Source organism: Salmo salar, chromosome ssa25 (assembly GCF_905237065.1).
Source record: "Salmo salar chromosome ssa25, Ssal_v3.1, whole genome shotgun sequence".
NCBI classification, from domain to species: Eukaryota; Metazoa; Chordata; class Actinopteri; order Salmoniformes; family Salmonidae; genus Salmo; species Salmo salar.
In genome coordinates, this window is record NC_059466.1 from 11,030,314 (window position 1) to 11,056,587 (window position 26,274).

The window sequence follows — 26,274 nt, forward strand, 5'->3', positions numbered from 1 at the left end:
ATTCTCTCCCAGGAGAGATTCACTAGTAGTACATAAATACTTGTGTTTCCTTTGTAAGACACCGGCACTGTCGATGCAAGGCAGCACATGGAGACACATGTTCAGTGAACAAAAATTCAGAAGCACCTCCACTTATCTCCTTTTGTCTCTTTGTCTTTTAAACACAGGCCCAAGATAAGAACACGTCTGTAGTTCCATGGCTTCGTGTCAAATGACCCTGCCCAATAGGACAGATCTTGGTGATATAAAAGCAGCTGTGCATATAAATGATAGACACACTATCAGATAGTCACTATCTGAGAGACAGTGGGTCTCACTTTCACACAATTGATTGGACCAAACCTAATCTAATAAACAAAAGTTCAACTGTGATGTTTTTGGAGTATTAAAAGTGACGCACTTGGAAGATGCGAAAACTGCTGGAATTAATTCTGTTTTCAATAGGCTGGCCCGGTTCTAAGGGGACAATTTGCTGCTGAGGAGGTGATCTCATGATCAGTAAAAAATTTAACAAGTTTTTACAGTCAGAATGCGTAATCTGCGCGGGAATTAGGTTTGTGTTGAGGAAGCATGCGGTCTGGACTCACCGCAAAGGGTCATAGGTGACAGTGCAGACAAGTGACATTGATTTGTAGTTGTCAACACCAACTACAAATCCTTGCCTATGTGAGAATACAAGATAATACTTTTTTTTCTCTGAGCAATTTACTGTTTTCCTAAAAACATTTACACAATTTTGATGAAAATATTGCATCCGTCTCCCTCATTTGCTGTAGTCAGGGCATCATATCATATGACATAACACTATTTATTTTTCCAAACAGACGTAGTGTTTACAGATATGTGATTTCATGTGACAATATCAATGTTTTCTAATAAAATGTCCTTACCGGTTGTGAAGGAATTTCACAAACTTTACTTCTCAAGGGGATTCCCAAAAAAAATGACTGTGGTTTGTTTAAAAAGGTTAAGGCACATATACATCATGTGTTTTTAAAATATGATGTGTGATGGGATTTCTAATCATTTTGGATGACAATCGTAGGGGAATGTATTGACTGACTTTTTGCCAGATTAAGGGGATTTTAAGATTTGAGAAACAAAGGGCTAATGTGTGGTTGAAAGATGAAGCTCTGGTAACCAGAGATAGGAGGTGCAATCCCATGGCAGACAGTAGGTAGCCATTTCATGGTTGGATGAAGGCAGTGTGAAAAGGTGAGTACGCTGAGCCACGTTGCAAGGGCGAAGTATGAAGCACATGCTAGCAGTACAAGGGATTGTTGAAGCACTGTCAGCTAAAGACATACTCTAGTTCTGCTTAGGGCTGTTCCCAGGAACACTCAGCCAAGGCCCCAGGCTCAACACCCTGCTGTACTTTGAAATGGGATCTTTATTGTCCATAAAGTTTAAGCCAAGTATGAAGAATCAGTCTTCCCTAACAAAAACACTCACCCATACAGAAAGAGAGAGGGGGGGGGACTACAAGTGGAGTAGTCATGCTTGCAATTATGCCTCAGTTAAATATAGACGAGGAGTGATAACTCAATTTTCATAACTTTCTTATATGATTATGAGTGCAATTCATATAAATAGCAGAGCATTTTTTGCAGGAATTCCCAAAATTTAAGGGTAGATTTACGTGGGCCAATTGTTTGGATTAGGTCAAATGCAATGTATTGCACTCAAAGCTGGGACATGAACTGTCTTCATGGGGTTAATAAAGAGAGACTTCAAAACTCGATACAAAAGTGTACCAAAAATGCACAGTTCAGTCTACTTTGAATTGTGTCCTATATGTGATCTGGAGTTTACTGTAGGTCCCACACACAAAAAAAACTTTAGATTCAATGTCTGCTTTGTCACATGACCCAATGATGATACATTGAGGCTAAGTCAGATATCACATCTTTTTTTATCTAATGATAAATGGAACTATCATTACCATGACACACCTGCGGCTTAGACAAAACTCTTCCATATCTCACCTTTGAAGTTGGAGGAAATACAAAAGGTATGAATCAAAGAGACCTGGACATGAGATAGCAGACAAGGCTCCTCTTCTTTCCTCTTAGCCGCTCAGGGCTATGAGAGAGAGAAATGAAAAATGCAAATGAGACTAGTGAAATTACCTGTTTGCTTGTGTTTATATTGTGATTGATTGGATCACTGTATTGGAATGCAGGGGTGATTCTTTGATGGGCTACATGAAGACAGAGATCTTGAATTTCAAGTGGGATGCCCTTGGCAACTCTAAAAGGAGATAAGTAGATGGTAATCCTATCTAAAAGATGTCTGACACATGGGCACAAAGTGTCCTTTTGTCGTGAAAAGATTGTAAATAATTTATTAACGACTAATATGAAAAAAATAGAATGTGAGCTCAGCAAAGAACTGAGAATGTTATCCCAAACAGTATAATGTAAACAAATCATAAAATATATTTCAGCACAGATGGAGGTAATAGCCCAAAGATTACCTTAGGCTATTTGTCCTGAATAAATAAATACAATTATAGATGAATGGATGAGCAGAAACATATTATCTCTCTCTCAATAAATATTTTTGATGAATAAGTTATTGCCTTTCCACAACTGTTACAGTTGCAATGAAAGTTGGCTTTACTGGTCTATTGGTCTACTTTATTTCGGAGAAAAACAACTTTGGGTCTACATAGTATGCATGTTCATATTATCAACAGATATAGGCAAATATGACAAAGGTATGCAACACCTGAAAGCTCTTATTTCTTCACTATAAACACCCAGGGGAAACTGTTTCCCTTTCTCTGCCATTCTGATGTAAAATATATTTTTGCACACAGTCAGGTTCTTCCAACTAATTATCCCGTTTTTCTGAGTGACAAAATAGGTTTTCACTTGGCCCGAAGCGACATCATACCAGGTGGGAGATGAGCGCATATCTTCTGCAAAGGAAGTACATTCCCACTTGAAAAGTGCATTAGAGCGCAGACACCCGGATAAATTTGTGGGTTTTGCGCCTACCTGTGAATCGAAACCGACACTTCGATGCCGAGTAAAATTTTACGGTTGTTACCAAGGCCAATAGATTGTATTACTTTTGCACTAAAACGTTAGCATTGCTGGTCCTTGGGTTTACTTTTCTGCCCAAGGTCTGGCTACATTCCATCACCCCCGGGCTGTAGTATCCTTGCTGCCAGATTAAAATCGCTGTGCTATTGGAATTTGGGTGTTTTAGTTAGGACGTGCTTGTCACCTCTGCCTCTGGTATTTCAGTCTTGACTCTTTCTGCCAGAGAGACGACTATGAAGAGGTTAACACATTTCATCACGATGTCTCTTCCCTCCTGACCGTGTAATCGAACTTTAGTGGTGCATCCAAAGAGTCTTTCAAAGGACTTTTTGAGCATTTAGTGGGTGTGCTGAATCCTGCAGATTACGAACTCCGCAGGACATCCAATGAAAACAACAACACCTTAATTGAATTGGGGATTGGCGGCTCTCACTTTTTAATTTAACGTTGTTGTTTTTTTGAAGGACACTCTCTCATCATGACGATTCCATTATCTCGGACTCAACTAGCCCTGTTTTTCATCCTCTTATGTCCGGTCAATATCATTGGGTTATGGTGGTAAGTCATGTTACAAACAATTAACATGTGCGTCAAATTTAGTTGCTAATGTAAATAAGGTTTCATAGAATACGGTGGTTTTGTCATCTGATGTTAAGTATGCTTTGCACGCGTCCATGTTGATATCTGGCTAAAGATTGGCATGATGTCAGGATGTACTAAAATACATGCAATTCTGCATTTGACTCTATTGATATAACCACTATTCAAATAGCCTTGTATTGACACGTGTAATAACATGGTAGTACTTTTGATGACCTTGACCGCATTGTGAAGCATTTGGTAATACTTAGACTACAATTACATACTAATTAAACCTTTTGGGTTTCTTTATCTATCACCACCTTCCTACTGGAAACTAACCCAAGAAATTGTAATGACTGATAAAACAATTTCTAAAAAATGTCTTAATGAACCACAACATGTATCTTTAATACAGCATTTTTATTGTTGGTAACAAACTAATGTCTAAAATGTGGTTAAGTAAGTCAATGAAATCAACAATAAAAAAACTAAAGTCCCTAATGTTATAACTTAGCTAGCCAAAAAGATTCAGCTTCAGCTTGTGGAGGTCTGCAATTGCCTGTTGAAAAAACAGAGATATTAGGGAGGTCAGAGTTGGAATTTTTTCCTGTGGACCTTGAGGCAGTGGATATGTCATCATAAAACAATTATTTGTTCAGTACTCTGAGATGTATGAGACTTAAAAAGACACAGACTGATTTTTTTCTTCATAAGTATAATCAATTAATTTGAGACACGCATATCTGAAGAGGGATATTTAACTAAATCAAACCTTTTCAAGTTTGAAGGCCAGCTATTAGTACTGCTAAACTGTGAACCTCTCTTCCCAAAGACAAAATTGGAGTATTCAGGTGAGCACACCTGGAGGTCCTGCAGTTTGACAGGACAAAGATGCTTTCTGTTGAGAGCTGTGCATGCCATCTCACTCCTGTCTCTCTGCTCCTTGTCTTTTTAAAGCAAATGGTTGTCAGCCTGACCAGACAGACAGGATGCCATTTGTGGGGGTAGATGAAACGTCTCTGAGATAAACCTCTTCTTTCAGAGCTTCTTTGATTAGGCTGTAATCATTTTGGCAGAGAGCAGTGAGACCAGAGAATTTGGAATGCCTTTGCAAGTTTCAGGACAAGTAAATTCCCGGTCCTCCTGGCTGTGTGTGGGTCATAGTCTGGCAGGCAGCCAGGAGTGTGGCCCACAGGTGTGCATATAGCGTGTGCCATTTCCACTCATCCGCTCCTGGAATGGGTCCTGGGCCAAGCTTCAGCAATGCATCATCTGTAGAGAAGCACTTCATTATACCAGATCTTTATCGTTATCAAATCAAATCAAACATCACATTTTATTTGTCACAATGCCCCGAATACAGTGAAATGCTTACTTACAAGCCCTTAACCAACAATGCAGTTTTAAGAAAAATCCCCCCCCCCAAAAAAAGAAAAGTAACAAATAATTAAAGAGCAGCAGTAAAATAACAATAGCAAGGCTATATACAGGGGGTACTGGTACAGAGTCAATGTGCGGGGGAACGGTTAGTTGAGGTAATTGAGGTAATACAGTGAGGGAAAAAAGTATTTGATCCCCTGCTGATTTTGTATGTTGCCCACTGACAAAGAAATGATCAGTCTATAATTTTAATGGTAGGTTTATTTGAACAGTGAGAGACAGAATAACAACAAAAACATCCAGAAAAACACATGTCAAAAATGTTATAAGTTGATTTGCATTTTAATGAGGGAAATAAGTATTTGACCCCCTCTCAATCAGAAAGATTTCTGTCTCCCAGGTGTCTTTTATACAGGTAACGAGCTGAGATTAGGAGCACACTCTTAAAGGGAGTGCTCCTAATCTCAGTTTGTTACCTGTATAAAAGACACCTGTCCACAGAAGCAATCAATCAATCAGATTCCAAACTCTCCACCATGGCCAAGACCAAAGAGCTCTCCAAGGATGTTAGGGACAAGATTGTAGACCTACACAAGGCTGGAATGGGCTACAAGACCATCGCCAGCAGCTTGGTGAGAAGGTAACAACAGTTGGTGCGATTATTCGCAAATGGAAGAAACACAAAATAAATGTCAATCTCCCTCGGCCTGGGGCTCCATGCAAGATCTCACCTCGTGGAGTTGCAATGATCATGAGAACGGTGAGGAATCAGCCCAGAAGTACACGGGAGGATCTTGTCAATGATCTCAAGGCAGCTGGGACCATAGTCACCAAGAAAACAATTGGTAACACACTACGCCATGAAGGACTGAAATCCTGCAGCGCCCGCAAGGTCCCCCTGCTCAAGAAAGCACATATACATGCCCGTCTGAAGTTTGCCAAGGTAGAGTTATTAAAGTGACTATGCATAGATAATAACAGAGAGTAGCAGCAGCGTAGAAGGTGGGGGGCAAAGCAAATAGTCTGGGTAGCCATTTGAATAGATGTTCAGGAGTCTTATGAATTGGGGGTAGATGCTGTTTAGAAGCCTCTTGGACCTAGACTTGGCGCTCCGGTACCGCTTGCCGTGCGGTAGCAGAGAGAACAGTCAATGACAGGGTGGCTGGTGTTTTTGACAATTTTTAGGGCCTTCCTCTGATACCGCCTGGTATAGACATCCTGGATGGCAGGAAGCTTGGCCCCAGTGATGTACAGGGCCGTACGCACTACCCTCTGTAGTGCCTTGCGGTCGGACGCCGAGCAGTTGCCATACCAGGCAGTGATGCAACCAGTCGGAATGCTCTCAATGGTGTAGCTGTAAAACCTTTTGAGAATCTGAGGGTGAATCTCCTGAGGGTGAATAGGTTTTGTCGTGCCCTCTTCATGACTGTCTTGGTGTGCTTGGACCATCTTAGTTTGTTGGTGATGTGGACCCAAGGTACTTGAAGCTCTCAATCTGCTCCACTACAGCCCCGTCGATGAGAATGGGGGCGTGTTAGGTCCTCTTTTTCCTGTAGTCCAAAATCATCTCCTTTGTCTTGATCACATTGAGGGAGAGGTTGTTGTCCTTGAACCATACGGTCAGGTCTCTGACCTCCCTATAGGCTGTCTCATCGTTGTCGGTGATCAGGCCTACCTACCACTGTTGTGTCATTAGCAAACTTAATGATGGTGTTGGAGTCGTGCCTGGCCGTGCAGTCATGATTGAACAGGGAGTACAGAAGGGGACTGAGCACGCACCCCTGAGGGGCCCCCGTGTTGAGGATCAGCGTGGCGGATGTGTTGTTATCTACCCTTACCACCTGGGGGCGGCCGTCAGAAAGTCCAGGATCCAGTTGCCGAGGGAGGTGTTTAGTCCCAGGGTCCTTAGCTTAGTGATGACCTTTGAGGGCACTATGGTGCATTCTCACATAGGTGTTCCTTTTGTCCAGGTGTGAAAGGGCAGTGTGGAGTGCAATAGAGATTCAACATCTGTGGATCTGTTGGTGCGGTATGCAAATTGGAGTGGGTCTAGGGTTTCTGGGATACTGGTGTTGATGTGAGCCATGACCAGCCTTTCAAAGCATTTCATGGCTACAGACATGAGTGCTACGGGTCGGTAGTCATTTAGGCAGGTTGCCTTAGTGTTCTTGGGCACAGCACCTATGGTGGTCTGCTTGAAACATGTTGGTATTACAGTCTCAGACAGGGAGAGGTTGAAAATGTCAGTGAAGACACTTGCCAGTTGGTCAGCGCATGCTTGGATTACACGTCCTGGAAATCCGCCTGGGCCTGTGGCCTTGTGAATGTTGACCTGTTTAAAGGTCTTACTCACATCGGCTGTGGAGAGCGTGATTGTACAGTCATCCGGAACAGCTGATCTTCTCATGCATGTTTGTGTTGCTTTCCTTGAAGCGAGCATAGAAGTTTTTTAGTTCGTCTGGTTGGCTCGTGTCACTGGGCAGCTTTCGGCTGTGCTTCCCTTATTAGTCTGTAATAGTTTGCAGGCCTTGCCACATCCGACGAGCGTCAGGGCCGGTGTAGTACGATTCGACCTTAGTCCTGAATTGATGCTTTGCCTGTTTGATGGTTCGCCGGAGGGCTTAGCGGGATTTCTTATAAGCTTCCAGGGTCTGTGGTCTGTGGTCCATGCTTCTGGTTGGGGTATGTACGTACGGTCGCTGTTGGGATGACGTCCTCGATGCACTTATTGATAAAGCCAGTGACTGATGTGGTGTACTCCTTAATGCCATCGGAAGAATCCCGGAACATATTCCAGTCTGTGCTAGCAAAACAGTTCTGTAGTTTAGCATCGGTTTCATCTGACCACTTTTTTTATAGAACTACATTTTACATTTACATTTTAGTCATTTAGCAGACGGTCTTATCCAGAGCGACTTACAGTAGTGAATGCATACATTTCATACATTTTGTTTTTGTGCTGGCTCTCCGTGGGAATCGAACCTACAACCCTGGCGTTGCACACACCATGCTGGCATTGCAAACACCATGCTCTACCAACTGAGCCACAGTTGGTAGAGTCCAGGAGCGCCACCTCTGGATGAGCGTTTTCCTGTTTGCGTTATGGCGGTATACAGCTTATTGAGTGCGGTTTTAGTGCCAGCATCGGTCTGTGGTGGTATGTAGACAGCTACGAAAAATACAGATGAAAACTCTCTTGGTAGAGACGTGTGGTCTACAGCTTATCATGATATACTCTATCTCGGGCGAGAAAAACCTTGAGACTTCCTTAGATATTGTGCACTAGCTGTTGCTTACATGAATGCATAGGCCCCCGCCCCGTGTCTTGCCAGAGGCTGCTGTTCTGTCCTGCCGATAGAGTGTATAACCCACCAACTTTATGTTCTTAATGTCGTCGTTCAGCCACGACTCGGTGAAATGTAAGATTTTATCGTTTTTGAACGTCCCATTGGTAGGAAAAAAATTGTTTTTCCAGATATTGAACGTTAGCTAGCAGGACGGAAGGCATGGGCAGATTAGCCACTCGTCGCCTGATCCTCACAAGGCACCCTGATCTCTTTCAGCGAAATCTCAATTTCCTTCTCCAGCGAATAACGGGGATCTGGGCCTGGTCGGGTGTCTGTATTATATCCCTCCCGTCCGACTCATTGAGAAGAACTCTTCGTCCAGTTTGAGTTGAGCAATCCCAGTTCTGATGTCCAGAATCTCTTTTCGGTCATAATAGACTGTATCAGCAACATTATGTACAAAACAAACAAAATAGCATGGTTGGTTAAGAGCCGATAAGACGGCAGCCTTCCCATCACAACACTAAATCAAATCGTGCACAGCACTGATGCACCGCTGCAGTCTGTCACATGTTTGTCTTGCAATAAGTGAGGACAACATGAGGTCTCATTTCATCTGCTACTTCTCACTCCCATTTCAAAGCCATACCTATTTCTGGAAAATCGCATGATTTCCATTCAAGGCCAGAAGGATCAGATAAAGATTCAATGACATGGCTTAGCCGGAGCTACTATGTACTCACCACAGAGCATGTGTCCTCCACCAATTTCCAGACATTGAGATTTTTCAGTGCGTGCGTAGACCTCATGTTGTCCTCACTTATTGCAAGACAAACATGTGATTTGAGTTCAGGATTTGAGTTCTAGAGAAGATTGTGCCATGGCTCGGAGACACGGACCAGAGAGCTGAACACAAGCCACTCTCCTGCTAGCGTTCCAGCCTTGTCATGACTGACTTCATATCCACCATAGCCGGCATAGAGAATTAGGAGGATGAAATTGTATTGTTTGCAAAGTGAAAAAAGCCCATATATCTATGGCCATGCACTTCATAATGTTACTTGAGGTCCACACAAAGCTACAAGAAGAGCTTATCTCCAAAAGATCATGATGGCCTACATAGAGACTGATTATTTGGATACATGTCCTTTATCAGTGTTTCCCTTTCTATTTTGGTCTCTGGTTATCTCTGTGATATTTCATGCTAGGCACTGTTTAGAGGGCTCTTGATTGCGTAGATTGGTAGTGCATCCTCCTTTCTCTTATGATTAGACTCTGTTTCACCATTATCGTGTCCAGGAGCATTACTGTGACTGATAAAGGGGAGGAATAATGACACATTGCATGGACGTGGAAGATTGATTGCTTATCTGATTTTGTAGTTCCTATATGTGTGCTTTTATAGAGATTCCTATCCTTTATATTCAACACTGATAACATTGTGTTCCTCATAGTGTCCTGTTCAGGTCAGTCCTGGTTTGTGTTGATGCTGGAACACAGCATCGTGTTCAAGACAGAGAAATGTCTTCATCTACATATTGCCGGAGCCATATTCAGACCACATGATTCGTCCTTGCCAGTGTTCTAGCCGCTTCGGCTGCTCGTGTGATATAAAAGCCTCGCTTTTGAATTGGGCGAGGAGGGTTTGCCTTTCACTTTGACAATGACACAGGACTTGGAGAAGAAACTCTGAAACACGGTCTGCTTTAGTTTTTTTAAAGTTTTTTTACGAGTCTACACCTCCTGCTGTAAAACCTGGTCCCTTTTTTTGGTGAGCAGCTCGCTGAGCCAATTTCAAAGCTATGATCCTGGCTCAGAGATTCCCCCAGGTTTGAAGGCCATAACACATCAGATATTCAGGGGTTGTAAAGACTTGGTGTGTCTGCTAAGTTCTGTATCTGCACATGTTACTTACACAGGGGTGTGGAACCATTGGAGTCAGATCTGTGTAGGAAAATACTATAGCGCGCTGGAGATGTGTTCCCCTGTGATCCGTTTCTATAGAGACGTTGTCAATACATCATCAGTAACCGGCAGAAGGATGTCAGGATCCCAGACGTCGGTGACGCTGGACAGTCGGAGTCAAGTTCTCACACTTCAGTGAGGATAACTCTCATTGTGGGCATTAAGCTACTGTTCACTCCCCGCTTTTAGGACAGTGTGAATTATTAGGCTTTCAATAATTTTCTATACTTAATCTGTGCAGCCATTATGCTATTTTGTGTACAGTATGTTGGCAGTTCAATTTTAGTTTTCCATGACGCTATGGATAAAAAAAAGGTGCATCCAACTGTACAAATAATTTGTATTTTGATTGAATCACAGATATACAGTGACATTTCAGACATTGATATATAAATGGTTTCGACTTAATAATGTAATTGACTTACTGGAGATGGGATGCATTACATTTTAAGAGCAACGGTCCTGTGTCTCATGCTTCTTATCAGACCGCAATGCTAGGGATTGGCAAGAGTGCTTGTTTGACTTCTTAAAAACAAACTCACAAGGCAGATGAATGTTATTAGTCAGGAAGATTAGCTGTGACAAGGGTGAGTGAAAAGCAATGAGGTATTCTCTCACACTCCTACTTCCACATAATGATAAAAACTGACTCGAGCTTTACGGATCACATCAGCTCAACTGGAGTCAGATGCAGAGTTATTGAATCGAGGGAACAGGGGGATAGGGCTGTTCTCACATTATGTCATAGCAACTGTCACGGGAAGTACTGGCAAGAGTTCACAGTGTTCAACCTGAGGCCTGTACTCCCATTAGGAATTGAAATAAACAATTTCCCTAAGGGTAAATATACATCTGTCAACGCTAGGTAAGAAACCCGGCAATTAAGATGCAGCTCTCGAGCTCCTTTTTCTGTTTCCGCATCACTGCAGATTTACTATTTCTCTCCACACCCGATGTCAAGTAATCAAACTGCCTAATAGAAGAACACATACATTTAGCTTCAGTGATACTTATATGTAGTAAGAGTAAGACACGAACACATCATAATGTTATGCCACTGTAGTGTGATTTGTAGTCACAGTCTATCTGTTGTATACTTCCCTGTAGGGCAGTGGGGAGCCCTCTAGTCATGGACCCCAATAGTATCTGTCGGAAGACCAAGCGGCTAGCGGGCAAGCAGGCTGAGCTGTGCCAGAACCAGCCAGAGATCGTCCACGAGGTCGCCAAGGGTGCCAAGCTGGGTGTGCGGGAGTGCCAGTACCAGTTTCGTTTTCGCCGCTGGAACTGCACCAGTCAGAACAAGTACTTTGGCAAAATACTCCAACAAGGTGAGTGAGGACTTGTCATTATGGAAAATAGGACCCTATGATAATTTCCCCCTAATTTATCCAATAACTCTACATACAATCACTGCCTGCCTGACATAGAAAATAATAATCTAAGTGCCTTTCAAATGGTTTAACAGTGTCTCACTTAGGACGTGACCCCTTGACCTTTGAGTGCACAGCCAATGGCCTCACTTCAACTTTACTCTGATCCAAAGTGCAGTGGAGAACAAGGCCAGCTGTTGTATGTTAACAAGACAGATTTACACTTGACTGCTCCTCTTTTGCATCAAATTGCAAACTCAAAATGATCTCCTAAATTGCTTCTCATATAACCATTGATCTCTAACATTGCCGGTGCTCTTTGAACTGAGTAATACAACGAATGTAGGCCCTGCTACTATGCAATTATTGCTTTTTGTACGTTGTCTCCTCCCGTTGCACTTTTCTATGCTTGGTTAATAGAGACCATTCTGTGTGTACCAACAAGGAAGTGTTTTGTCAACAAACCACCGTTTAGCTCCAATATAGTGTATCCTTTATTGGTTTTATCTTCTAATATCTAGCTAATGCATGCCCTCAGTTGTTTGAAGAATCTTTTGAGCTGGTCTTTCATATTCAAAACAATTAGAGTACCGTTACAAGCATCCTGCTGGCGTTGACAGAATTCCTGTTCTTTACCGTCATTAATCTGACACAAGAAGTGTCCATTATAACTTTCCCTTAAAGATTTTGTCTCGAAGAACCGCCGCTTAGTTTTAAAGACTAAATTCTGAGTAAAAAATATCTCATGCCATAGCCATTTAAGTCATTACAGATGAAGCCTTTAATCTCTCGAGGCAAAGCTAAGTATTCCGCAGGCGCTTTAAAGTAACTTTGTTCGCTCGGTGAGGAATATGTGGGTATTAAGATGATTCCTTCTATAGTGCTAGATGATATACATCATCTTCCTGTAAACTGTGGTTTGTAATGTTCCTGTTTTGTTGCTGAGAGTCAGCAGAGGGCAGAGTGCCTGTGGTGCGGTTGGTCTCCTCTAGTCAGATGTTGATCCAACCGTCAGATGTTGATCCAAGGAACAGCTAGAGCATTGATTTGACCTGGTTTTATGTGACCGCTCTTACTGGACTGGGCCCGGTTTCCCGATAGCGATGGAAATTATGCTTCCAAAAGTGTTTTGACGGTGCATCTTTCCTACAATGGCCGAAGATGAGAGGAGTAACATGCGTTTCCCAAAACACCACGCAGAAAGAACGTTCACTAAGTGCGTCGTTGGACCATGTGTCGATACTGAGAGGAATGAAAGAAAGGCAGCGCAGTTCTCTGATCAGCTTTCTCCATTCAAATCTTACCTTAACATTATAATTATTCCACAATACTGACGACAGATCAGCTCCTAGAGAGATATCACCATATGGCTGCAAATATTGAGGTGGCTTATTCTAACGCTTACCGTATAATAATGCACTAAATCACAGATTCATTTGGCACTTCATTGCACACGTTGTTACACATCATGAAGTATACCAAGGCGTTACAGACAGTGTAGCCTAGAAATAGAACTCAATTGACTGAACAATATATATATATATATATATATGAGGCCTATGTTGCCTATAGCCCTGCTTAATTATTTTTTAATGCATTCATCTCATTTTCATTTGAATCATCTTTTTATTCTTCGCTTGTTCAATTGCAAAGACAAATTTGTATTCTAAACAGCTTGATTCTATGTTTAGCAGAGATCTTCTGTGTATAAAGTGATGCGGAACGGCAAAAAATGATCTAACAACTACCTTAGCTGTTCTATGAGTGGTCTGAGACAGTTAGTAAATAACAAGTGTTTTCAAGTGCAACTTTACTTATGAGGGTTTTGGGAAACAACTCGGATATTTAACGATGCTCCTATGAAGGTTCTAACGAAAACCAGTTAAATGTAACTAAATGTAATCGAAAAGTAATTTACGTAATCTCCAAAAGTAATTATTTATCACGAGAGAGCCATAAACAATAACTAGTAATGCTGCATACTCCAAAAAATGTTAATAGCTCACCTTTCTGGTAAAAAATAGTTATAAATTGCTGAGGTGTAGCCAATTTTGAGGACACAAGCTCAAGCACAGTACAAATTCTATAAAAATATGTATGTATTTTGTATTCAACAAAACTGTATGAATAAGTCTCAAAATGACTTATATGCTTTCGAAATATAGTATAATGAAATTATAAAATGACTAACTATAAGATTTCACCCTTCTAATAACTGTAAAATACATATTTGTATGTTTAGTGTTAGTGATCAAAACATCTGCCTCCACCGCTGTGAACGTCTCACCAAGCTCTAGCTTGGCTTCCTAAACTCCGTAGGAGTTCATCTCATCTAAGACAAACATAACGTGTTTTTTGTTTAAAATCTATGAATTATTTTAGATTAATGGCTATTTTGATCTCTGAATGTGCTGTTGTGACGAAATCACTCTCTCCTGCTGCACTATGATATAAGGATTGCAGGCATGTGCTTTGTCAGTGGCTGTGATGTAGGGTTCAGCCAGGAGTTGATAGACAGTCGGAAGAGCGAATGAAATGGTAGGAGGGACATCCCAGCTTCAAGTGGTTTCATATTTCACATCCTACGTCACACAGGCAGACAAAATATACTACTGTGTCTGTAGGAACCAGGGCTATTGCTCAATGCAAGCCATGTTGATCGACAGTGTCCACAGATCAATTTGTAAGCCAAAAATTTGATCGGAACCGGTAGCAGAACAACGCAGACCCCTAAACAGGGAACTTTACATCTAAGAGGTTTTAAGATGCTTTTGGGAACCCAGGCCCTGATTTGTTCCCAGACAGACAGATCTAAATAGCATCTTTGTAGCTTTAGTTGAGTGTAAATTTGCTGTCAGTATAAGGATTACAATGTTAGCTACTCCTTTCACTGAGAACTGGAGAACTCAGTGAAACTGCTTGCCAAAATGGCAATTAATCATAAATTCCTCCTTGTCTATAGGTATGGCTTAAGTGCTCCTATGTTTTGAAGCATTCCGAACAATTACCAAGATGTAGCTCTAATGACCATTTGTCAGTGCAGGAAGATCTGCAAGGACAGGTTCACTTCCTCACATGCACGCGGCGGGCTGGGGGTGCTGTCCAAAGTAGCTTACATCTTTCTCCCTTTGCAAAAATAACTGGAGGCTTTTTCTTCCTATATTCAAACATATAAACCAGAGCTGTTGTTGTGTTGACTTATCGATGCCAGGGGTTGCCAGGGGTTTGCTGTGAGCTATGCTGGCTGCTTCGACATGTTTTCTCATGGTTGTAATGAAGTAATTAGACATGCTCAGAGACAGTATGCAGTTGTGACAAGATAGAATAATCATAATTCTTCTGCCACCTCAGGAATGTTGCTCATTATTAGCTCGGTTAAAATGCTCCTGCTTCTGTCTGCTTCTCTGTCAATCATCATTTGGGAGCTTTGCATCGTCTGGCCGGGGGGGGGGCGGAGAGGGTTTTCTCCAGACTCCTGGAGAGAAAACAAGCACCACACATTTTAGGTCTTTCAGTATCTGTCCTTTCTTATGAATGTGACACACTTAGTCTGTGTCCCAAATAGCACCCTATTCCCTATATGGTGTACCACATTTGATCAGGACCCATAGAACTCCGGCCAAACTCTCTGGATGAGGTGAGACACTGCGGCACAATGTCATAACGTCAATGAAATGATCCCAGTTAGATATGGGATAAATTGCACTGTAACATATTTTTTTTGTTTCAATTAAATATGATTAAGTAATTTGTTCCACTGTCTTTTTTTTTTGTTTACTCAACTTTTTGGTCAAAGTGTTACCTGAACTTAACAAATTTGGCACCAGCATGAGAAAACATAGGCAAGAATTCAGTCAACTTAAAGTGATGTGTTTGCTCAAATGATCTCATATGTTCATTCAACTAGGGTAGCTGGAGTCTTTGACAATTTGTCAGAGGAAGGTCCTAAAAATTGTCAAAGACTCCAGCCACCCTAGTCATAGACTGTTCTCTCTGCTACCGCACGGCAAGCGGTACCAGAGCGCCAAGTCTAGGTCCAAAATACTTTTTAACAGCTTCTACCCCCAAGCCATAAGACTCCTGAACATCGAATCAAATGTCTACCCAGACTATTTGCATTGTCCCCCTCTTTTAAACTGCTGCTACTATCTGTTATTATCTATGCATAGACACTTTAATAATTCTACCTACATGTACATATTACCTCAATTACCTCTACTAACCGGTGCCCCCACCCATTGACTCTGTACCGGTACCCCCTGTATATAGCCTCACTATTGCTATTTTACTGCTGCTCTTTAATTATTTGTTACTTTTATTTCTTTCTTGGGGGGGGGGGGTATTTTTCTTAAAACTGCATTGTTGGTTAAGGGCTTGTAAGTAAGCATTTCACTGTAAGGTCTACCACCGTTATATTCGGCGCATGAGACAAATAACATTTGATTTGAACTAGAAACAATTATTTGGACATCTTACCTTAAAAAGGCTGTGGAACTAGTTACACACAGTGCTTTTAACATACAATGTTTTCAACGTACAGATTTGACACACATTGACATACTTGAATACATTGTGCATGTATACGGTAATTAGTATTCAACATGTCCTCAACCTGGTATTTGAACTCAGAACCTCTTGGTTCACAGCATTACAATATTCCTGCTACACCATCATGTCTGTGTCAATTACTGATTTCACCTGTACTGCTACACTTTGCACTTCACTGTAAATCTCAGCTCTGTTAAAAGTACACTCAAGAAAAACTATTATATTCATCATAGTGACTAAGGAGTAACATTAAAACAGAGTAATATGCTCCACCAACATTAGACAACTATACAGAAAAAACTAAAATTACTTAAATAAGTCAATCAAATCAACGATGAGAGAATAGTCAGATTAATTGATAATCGTCACAGACATGGTCGCGTAGCAGGAAGCTTGGAATGCCATGAACCAAGAGGTTGTGAGTTCAAATCGTAATTAGTGTATGAATGAACATGCGAAATGTATGTCAACGTGTGTCAAATATGTACATTGAAAATGTTAAAAGCACTGTGTGTGTAACCAATTGCGCACCCTTTTTTAGTTAAGCTGCCCCCCAGAAACAAGTTTAACAAACACCATTTTTGCCAAAGTTTTCTCAAGTTGGAGCTAAGTTTGGGCCAACTAAATGTTTTAGTTCAGGTAAGACTTGGACCGAAAAGTTGAGTAAATAAAAAAAAGACTGTGGAACCAGTTACTTATTAATAATAATTAGTTGAAACACCTAGATTATTATTATAATTTTTTTTTTACAGTGTGGACAAATATGAATGAACATACAAAACGTTACACACCACTGCAAACTTTAAAGTCATGTACTATCCACTTATTTTAAGGCAATTACTTTTCTTGGTAATGATCTAACACCGTAATTGCCTTAATCTCTGTTATGTTACAACCGATTAGCCCTGAAGTGTTAATTACACAGGGCTGATCCTGTGTCAGGCCCTGGCACTGATACGATCAAAGTGGAGATGTTGCTTCTTCTCTTGGTTCTAAACTCAGATAATGAGGGTGTAATGGCTTTGTTGTATCAGGTAACACCGTGCAATTTTAGATTACACTCTCACGGGTCCACTGGGGCAGACAGCTGCTCCAGGAGTTAAGCTACTGTAGCTAATCGTTTCTCTTGTTTCCTCAATGTAATCTTTTTATTCACACCTGCATTAAGGCACAGTATTGTGCTTCCATTGAACACCAATGTTCAGCTACAATCTATACACTCTTAAACATTTCTCTGGTTGCAAGTTGAGGGCTTGAGTGGGGTCATATGGCCTTGGACTCTGCCTGATGAAAGAAATACTGTATGTGTTGATTCAGAGATCAACAGAGCAGCTGCATTTCGTCAATTATCGGATTATAGTCAAATCTGTGCGATATATGGCTACGCATCATTTTTAAGGTGGAATGTGTCGTTTTTAGTAAGTGTGTTTGTCTGTTTGATGCATGTTTAGGGATTACTTGGTGTACTCACTGTTCTGTAAGTCACAAGGTAATAGAATGGATTTCAGAGATGCAATGAGATATGTGCTGTACAAGACTTGAACTTCTCCTGGACTGTGGCACAGGGCAGCAAAATCAATCAACCAAAATGATTCACACTCATCAGGCTGTGTCACATGTATTGCTACATAGAGGGGCTCTGGGTTACCTCTATTCTTTTTAACCTGAACGCATGCATCATTGACTCAAAGATTGAGTATTAAAAAAATATTGTCTAATTCCTTGCGAAGCCCCTTCTGGCACCAAGTGATCTCCCAGGCAGGCCCAGGCGTAAGCTGCTGGAGAATTTTTGGGAAATTTGTGTCTCTGAGGAAAATATAAAATGGTGTTCATTCAAATCAAGATATTTATTTTTAAATTTTTTCAGAACCTCTTCTCTCTTAGTCATGTAAGCATGTTTTTATTATCTTAGTCAAAGGGCTGGGTCACATTATACAACTGAACAGAAATACTTTTTGATTGTGTTATAAAGTTTCATTTCACTTCTATGAATTAAATGTCTTCTTTCCAATATAGACACGATGATTGCATTGCTCATGATAAAGATGAGCGAGCAGGGGCTAAAGACGAGCGAGACTGAGGGACATTACTGAAACAACTATTACTGTAGCTTGTCTAGACATCGACCTCCTCGGAGATTCTGTGGAGGCTGATTAGTTGTCTACGGTTGTTTTTTCTTTGCATCGTTTTAATCTCCGCCTCTCCAACTGAAACAGTAAACAGGCGTGACTGTTAGACATTATCCATAATCCCTCTATGGATGCGTCACAAATGGCACCCTATCCCATATATGGGTGTGTCACGATCGTCAAAAGGAGTAGACCAAGGTGCAGCATGGTAAGTGTTCATCCTTGTATTTATTTTAAATCAGAACACTAAACACAAAATAAGAAACAATGATAACGACTGTCACGTCTTGCAGGCTTAACAAGCAGTACAAAAATAAGATCCCACAACTACAGGTGGGGAAAGGCTGCCTAAGTATGATTCCTAATCAGAGACAACGATAGACAGCTGCCTCTGATTAGGAACCATACTCGGCTCAACACAAAGAAATAGACACCATAGAATGCCCACCCCACACCCTGACCTAACAACATAGAGAAACAAACCATTTCTCTCAGGTCAGGGCGTGACAGTACCCCCCCCAAAGGTGCGGACTCCCGGCCGCAAACCTGAACCTATAGGGGAGGGTCCGGGTGGGCATCTATACTTGGCGGCGTCTCTGGTTCGGGGCGTAGCCCCCACACCGCCCGCTGATCCCCCCGCTTCTGTGTCGCCGGAGGAACCAGACCGTGGATCATCGTCGGAGACTCTGGGCTGCAGGCCGCCGCTGAAGACTCTGGGCTGCAGGCCGCTGCTGAAGACTCGGGGCTGCAGACCGTCGCTGGAGGCTCCGGACTGGGGAGCGTCGCTGGAGGCTCCGGACTGGGGAGCGTCGCTGGAGGCTCCGGACTGGGGAGCGTCGCTGGAGGCTCCGGACTGGGGAGCGTCGCTGTAGGTTCCGGACAGGGGACCGTCGCTGCAGGCTTTGTGCCATGGATCATCACTACAGGTTCCGCGCCATGGATCATCACTGGAGGCTTTGTGTCATGGATCATCACTGGAGGCTCCGGGCCATGGATTATCACTGGAGGCTTCGTGCCATGGATCATCCCTACAGGCTCCGGGCCATGGATCCTCACTGGAGGCTTCGTGCCATGGATCATCACTGGAGGCTCCGGGCCATGGATTATCACTGGAGGCTTCGTGCCATGGATCATCCCTACAGGCTCTGGGCCATGGATCGTCACTGGAGGCTTCGTGCCATGGATCATCCCTACAGGCTTTGGACCATTGATCATCACTGGAGGCTTCCTACGTGGAGCTGGAACCGGTCTCACCGGACTGGGGAGACGCACAGGAGACTGGGTGCGCAGAGCAGGCACAGGGGGTACTGGGCCGTGGAGGCGCACTGGAGGTCTGGAGCTTAGGGCTGGCACACCCCGTCCTGGCTGGACGGTTATTTTAGCCCAGCAAGGGCGGAGCGCTGGAACAGGACGAACTGGGCTGTGCTGGTGACCGGGGGGTACCGTGCGTAGAGCAGGCGCAGGATAACCTGGGCCGAAGAGACACACTGGAGACCAGATACGCTGAGCCGGCGCACTTCTTCCTGGCTGATGGCCAACTCTAGCACAGCAATGGTGAGGAGCTTGCACCGAGCGCACCGGGCTGTGAGTGAGCACTGGCGACACAGTGCGCATCATCACATAACACGGTGCTTGCTCGGTCACTCGCTCCCCACGGTAAGCACGGGGAGTTGGCTCAGGTCTCAACCCCGACTTCGCCAATCACCCAGTGTGCCCCCCCCCCATTTTTTTTGCCGCTGCCTCTCGGCCTTCCGTTGTTTCCTTGCCTGTCGATCTCGTCGCTGTTCCTCCCTCACTGCTTCCACCTGTTCCCATGGGAGGCGATCCCTTCCGGCCTGGATCTCCTCCCACGTCCAGGATCCTTTTCCATCCAGGATGTCCTCCCATGTCCAGTCATCCTGCCCGCGCTGCTTGGTCCTTTGGTGGTGGGATCTTCTGTTATGATCATCAAAAGGAGTAGACCAAGGTGCAGCGTGTTAAGTGTTCATCCTTGTATTTATTTTAAATCAGAACACTAAACACAAAATAAGAACCAATGATAACGACCGTCACGTCTTGCAGGCTTAACAAGCAGTACAAAAATAAGATCCCACAACTACAGGTGGGGAAAGGCTGCCTAAGTATGATTCCTAATCAGAGACAACGATAGACAGCTGCCTCTGATTAGGAACCATACTCGGCTCAACACAAAGAAATAGACACCATAGAATGCCCACCCCGCACCCTGACCTAAACACATAGAGAAACAAACCATTTCTCTCAGGTCAGGGCGTGACAGGGTGATTCTACAGAAGAGGGGTACATTGCTGTCCCACCCCAAAAACAACTATTTAAAAAAAAGGTTATGCCTTGGTATGCTTTAATTCATTCCAAGGCAATAACAAACATATTGTTACATTAATATAGTACAAAGTCATTGTTTATACACCTATTTCTATTGAGAGGTGGATGTCCCACACCCTGACTCCCAAACTTCATGTTTGAAAATAAAGCAAATCATGATTTATGATTTTTTTTTAACCCCTATTATTTCAATAGAACATGTTGAGTTGTTCTATAACTACATTGAAAGATGCTGATCTAATCAGTAGTTTTGTACGTTTTTTAAAGATCTTTCCAAAAAAAATGCTGTCCCAGCTTTTGATGACACCTGCGAAACACACACAGTAAAAGACTGCCAAATTAATTAAGTGATAATGCCCGAGAAGCCGGTGTTTGGAGGATATTGGCATGGGTGTTGTTAGGCCCGAGACGAAGTGCCAATATATCCTCCAAACGCTGGCTTCGAGGGGCATTATCACTTTTATACAACGGGTTACCAACATATTCAAATAATGATTGACATATTTTCATTAAAACCGTTATTTTGATTAATTTCTTCATATTATTTCATCCATCCACAATATATAGTCCAGACATAAATCTAGGGTTGCTACCCAAGCCGGGCTGGTCCTTCGTTCTATCGTTTCGGTTGCCAGAGACTGTCAGATGTCAGGGGCGGAGTTTAGGTGGCGTACCCGAGCACTGAGACAGCACATCTCCTATCCCAGCCTCGGACGCGTCCACCTCTACTATGAACGGTAAGGAGGGATCAGGATGAGCCAACACAGGAGCCGAGGTAAACAGAGCCTTCAGTTGATTAAAAGCGCTGTCCGCCCCAGCTGACCACTGCAGTCGCACCGGTCCCCCCTTAAGCAGTGATCTAATGTGAGCCACTACCTTCCCAAAGCCCCGGATAAACCTCCGGTAGTAGTTGGCAAACCCTAAGAACCGCTGCACGTCCTTTACCGTGGTTGGAGTCGGCCAATTACGCACGGCTGAAATGCGGTCATTCACCATCTCCACCCCTGACTCTGACAGATGATACCCTAGGAAGGAGACGGACTGTTGGAAGAACAAACATTTCTCAGCCTTCACATACAGGTCATGCTCCAACAGTCGACCAAGCATCTTGCGCACCAGAGCCACATGCTCGGCGCGTGTAGCGGAGTATATTAGAATGTCATCTTTATACACCACTACACCCTGCCTGTGCAGGTCCCTGAAAATCTTGTCTACAAAGGATTGGAAGACGGATGGAGCATTCATCAACCCGTACGGCATGACGAGGTACTCATAGTGCCCATAGGTGGTACTAAATGCCGTCTTCCATTCATCCCCCTCCCGGATAAACAGCAGGTTGTAAGCACTCCTGAGATCCAATTTGGTAAAGAAGCGCGCCCCATGCAATGACTCGGTCACACTGGCTATGAGAGGCATAGGGTAACTATACTTCACAGTGATCTGATTTAAACCTCTATAGTCAATGCACGGGCGCAAACCTCCATCCTTCTTCTTCACAAAAAAGAAACTTGAGGAGGCAGGTGAAGTGGAGGGCCGAATGTATCCCTGTCCCAGAGATTTGGTGACATATGTTTCCATAGCCGCTGTCTCCTCCTGTGACAGAGGATACACGTGACTCCTGGGAAGTGCTGCATCTACCAAGAGATTTATCGCACAATCCCCCCGTCGATGGGGTGGTAATTGAGTCGCCTTCGAGAGCCAAATCTGCATATTCAGAGGGGATGTGCATGGTGGAGACTTGGTTTTGACTCTTCACCATAGTTGCACCTATGGAAACACCTATATACCTCCCTGAACACTGATGTGACCATCCCTTAAAAGCCTTCTGTTGCCACAAAATAGTGGGGTCATGATAAGCCAACCAGGGAAACCCCAACACCACAGGAAACGCAGGAGAATCTATCAGGAAGAGACGAATTCTCTCCTCGTGACCCTCCTCCGTTCTCATGCATAGTGGAGCCTTGACCTCCCTAATCAGACCCGATCCTAAAGGACGACTATCTAAGGAATGTACAGGAAAGGGCACATCAACAGGAACAATAGGGATCCCTAATCTACACGCAAACAAACAATCAATAAAGTTCCCAGCTGTGCCTGAATCTACTAGCGCCTTATGCTGAGAATGCGGGGAAAACTCAGGAAATTCTATAGATATATACATGTGCGCAACAGGAAGCTCTGGGTGAGTTGGGTGCATACTCACCTGGGATGATCTGCCAGTGCCCTTCCTGTTGCCTCGACTTCCTGGGGTACCTCTCCAGCACCGACCAGCAGTGTGTCCTCTGCGGCCACAGGTAGTGCAGGAAACAACTCCCCCTCCGGTCCCCCTTAGAGCAGCACCTCCGAGCTCCATAGGTGTAGAATTGGAGGTGCTGGGGGACGGAATGGATGGACCCTGATCCGGACGTCCGCGGGTAGCCAACAGGTTATCCAGCCGGATGGCTAAATCCACCGGCTGGTCGAGGGTAAGGGTGGTGTCCCTGCAGGCCAGCTCCCAACGGACGTCCTCACGTAGACTACATCGGTAATGGTCGATCAGGGCCCTCTCATTCCATCCCGCACTGGCAGCCAGGGTCCTGAAGTCCAGTGCGAATTCCTGTGCACTCCTCATCCCCTGCCTGAGATGGAACAAGCGTTCCCCCGCCGCTCTCCCCTCAGGTGGATGATCGAAGACCGCCCGGAAGCGACAGGTGAAATCCTCTTAGCGGACCAATGTGGCGTCTATACTCCCCCATTCCGCGTTGGCCCACTCAAGCGCTTTCCCAGACAGACAGGAGATGAGGGCGGACACGCTCTCGTATCCCAAGGAAACCGGGTGAACGGTTGCCAGGTAGAGCTCCACCTGGAGCAGGAACCCCTGGCACCCGGCAGCCGTCCCATCATAAGCCCTCGGAAGCGAGAGCCAAATCCCACTGGGTCCAGGTGACGGAGGGGTGGACAGCTGTGGGGGTTGTGGTGTTGGTTGGAGTGATGTGGATGAAGTTGTGGGAAAACCCCTTTTTTCCCATCGCTCCATGGTGAGCAGCACGCGATCCATGGCTGTGCCAAGATGTTGTAGCATTGTCGCGTGCTGCTTGACGCGTTCCTCCACTGGTACCGGAGGAATGGATGCACCTGCTGACTCCATAATTTTGGTGCGTGATTCTGTCCGATGTCAGTTGTGCGGAGGTGAGGATAGAGTCAGGCGCAGGACACAGAACTGAATAAAATAACGTACTTTACTCTTGGAAAAAATCATAAGCCAATAATCCACACAGGGATAACAATCCTGACACAAACAACTAACACGAAGACAAGAAACAATCACGCACAAAACATAATGAGAACCAGAGGGTTAAATAGGGAAATAATCATAACGACATGGGAACCAGGTGTGAACACTCAAGACATAACAAATGGAAAAAGAAACGTGGATCGGTGGTAGCTAGAAAACCGGTGACGACGACCGCCGAATGCCGCCCGAGCAAGGAGAGGCACCAACTTCGGCGGAAGTCGTGACAGAGACACGACCCAGTCATTCAGTCTTTTTGTTCTGTATCTATGGACGCGACCCAGTCGTTCATTCTAAATGTTCCATTGCCATACCGGCTGGCAATGTTCTTATCTCTTGCTTGCTCGCTAGCCAACAAAGGCTAATTTACAGCCACGTCAAAAAGTGCAGCAAGAATAACAGGAAATTAGCTGCATTTGCATTTGTTTAAGCTGTTTTCTATTGACATTTTATTGGATACATCCATAACAATAAAGCTAATGAGGCACGACTCACCTGGTATAGAACATTTACTCTTTAGTCAGGACACTGTTGTTCAGAGGAGCTAGCCAACAACACAGCTAACACAATCGTCCCGACCACCAACACTTTCATTACTATAGGACAGCTGGAGATCGAATTTGAATATTGAAACAATGTTACAAATGTCGGAGAGACAGACAGCAAGGTTTATACAAATCTCCGCTGTTGAAAACGAAATGCTAGTTCAAAAGAAATGTGAGATAATGTCGAGATCAAGTTTATAAATTGCTTGGCTGGGCTGATGAGATAGTGAATTGCGCAGTCAGATAGAACAGAGTAAATAGGCATTTTAACGTCATAGATTTAGCCGGTGGTAACTTGTGGAATAGACACCGGCTGGAATGCTGTTTTAACCAATCAGCATTCAGGATTAGACCCACCATTTGTATAATGTGCCTTAAGCCACACCCCTACAAATATCACCAGGTGATGGGATCGCACTCCTCTCCAGCATGGCCACATGGTGAGTAGTCTATGTGCAAACATTTTAGAGAAAATTTGTGAGAGAAATTGGTAAATCTTCATGTATTTTTAAGAAATGTCACTACCGAACATCTAATATTTCAATAAATATGTAAATATGTAGATATAGCCCTTGGTTCACTCCAGACCTGACTGCCCTTGACCAGCACAAAAACATCCTGTGTCGTCCCGCATTAGCATCGAATAGCCCCCGCGATATGCAACATTTCAGGGAAGTTAGGAACCAATATACACAGGCAGTTAGGAAAGCAAAGGCTAGTTTTTTCAATACGAAATTTGCATCCTGTAGCGCAAACTCCAAAAGGTTCTGGGACACTGTAAAGTCCATGGAGAATAAGAACACCACCTCCCAGCTGCTCACTGCACTGAGGATAGGAAACACTGTCACCACCGATAAATACACGATAATTGAGAATTTCAATAAGCATGGCTGACCATGCTTTCCACCTGGCTACCCCTACCCCGGTCAGCAGCCCTGCACCCCCCACAGCAACTTGCCCAAGCCTCCCCCATTTCTTCTTCACCCAAATCCAGATAGCTGATGTTCTGAAAGCGTTGCAAAATCTGGACCCTCACAAATCAGCTGGGCTAGACAATCTGGATCCTCTCTTTCTAAAATTATCTGACGCAATTGTTGCAACCCCTATCCTACCCTGCCTTTCTAAGGTCTTCGAAAGCCAAGTTAACAAACAGATCACCGACCATTTCGAATCCCACAGTACCTTTCTCTGCTATGCAGTCTGGTTTCCGAGCTGGTCATGGGTGCACCTCAGCCACGCTCAAGGTCCTAAACGATATCATAACCGCCATCAATAAAAGACAGTACTGTGCAGCCGTACTCATCGACTTGGCCAAGGCTTTCGACTCTGTCAATCACCTCATTCTTATCGGCAGACTCAACAGCCTTGGTTTCTCAAATGACTGCCTCGCCTGTTTCACCAACTACTTCTCAGACAGAGTTCAGTGTGTCAAATCGGAGGGCCTGTTGTCTGGACCTCTGGCAGTCTCTACGGGGGTGCCACAGGGTTCAATTCTCGGGCCAACTCTTTTCTCTGTATACGTCAATGATGTCGCTCTTGCTGCTGGTGATTCTCTGATCCTCCTCTAAATTGTTATTACTTTGCCACTACAGCCTTTATCTTGGCCAGGTCACAGTTGTAAATGAGAACTTGTTCTCTACTGGCCTACCTGGTTAAATAAAGGTTAAATAAAAATACATTAAAAAAGTCCACTGTATTTTTTTATGTTTATACAAATAAATAATAATCTACATTAAACTCATAGATCATTATTTCTATTTTGGATTATTAAAAAAATAGTTTAAAAAAAATCAATGTTTATTGG

General features: G+C 43.7%; 1 protein-coding gene across 1 annotated transcript in view; it reads left to right on the top strand.

Moving 5' to 3' along the window:
* The first annotated feature begins 2,963 nt into the window (after nt 1–2,963).
* LOC106586152 (protein Wnt-6-like) overlaps nt 2,964–26,274 on the top strand; it is a 34,334-nt gene continuing 11,023 nt past the window's right edge. The window contains exons 1-2 of the mRNA XM_014173056.2: nt 2,964–3,608; nt 11,372–11,592. Coding sequence (XP_014028531.2) covers nt 3,529–3,608; nt 11,372–11,592 — 301 coding nt within the window. The 5' untranslated portion in view covers nt 2,964–3,528. The remainder of the gene's footprint in view (nt 3,609–11,371; nt 11,593–26,274) is intronic.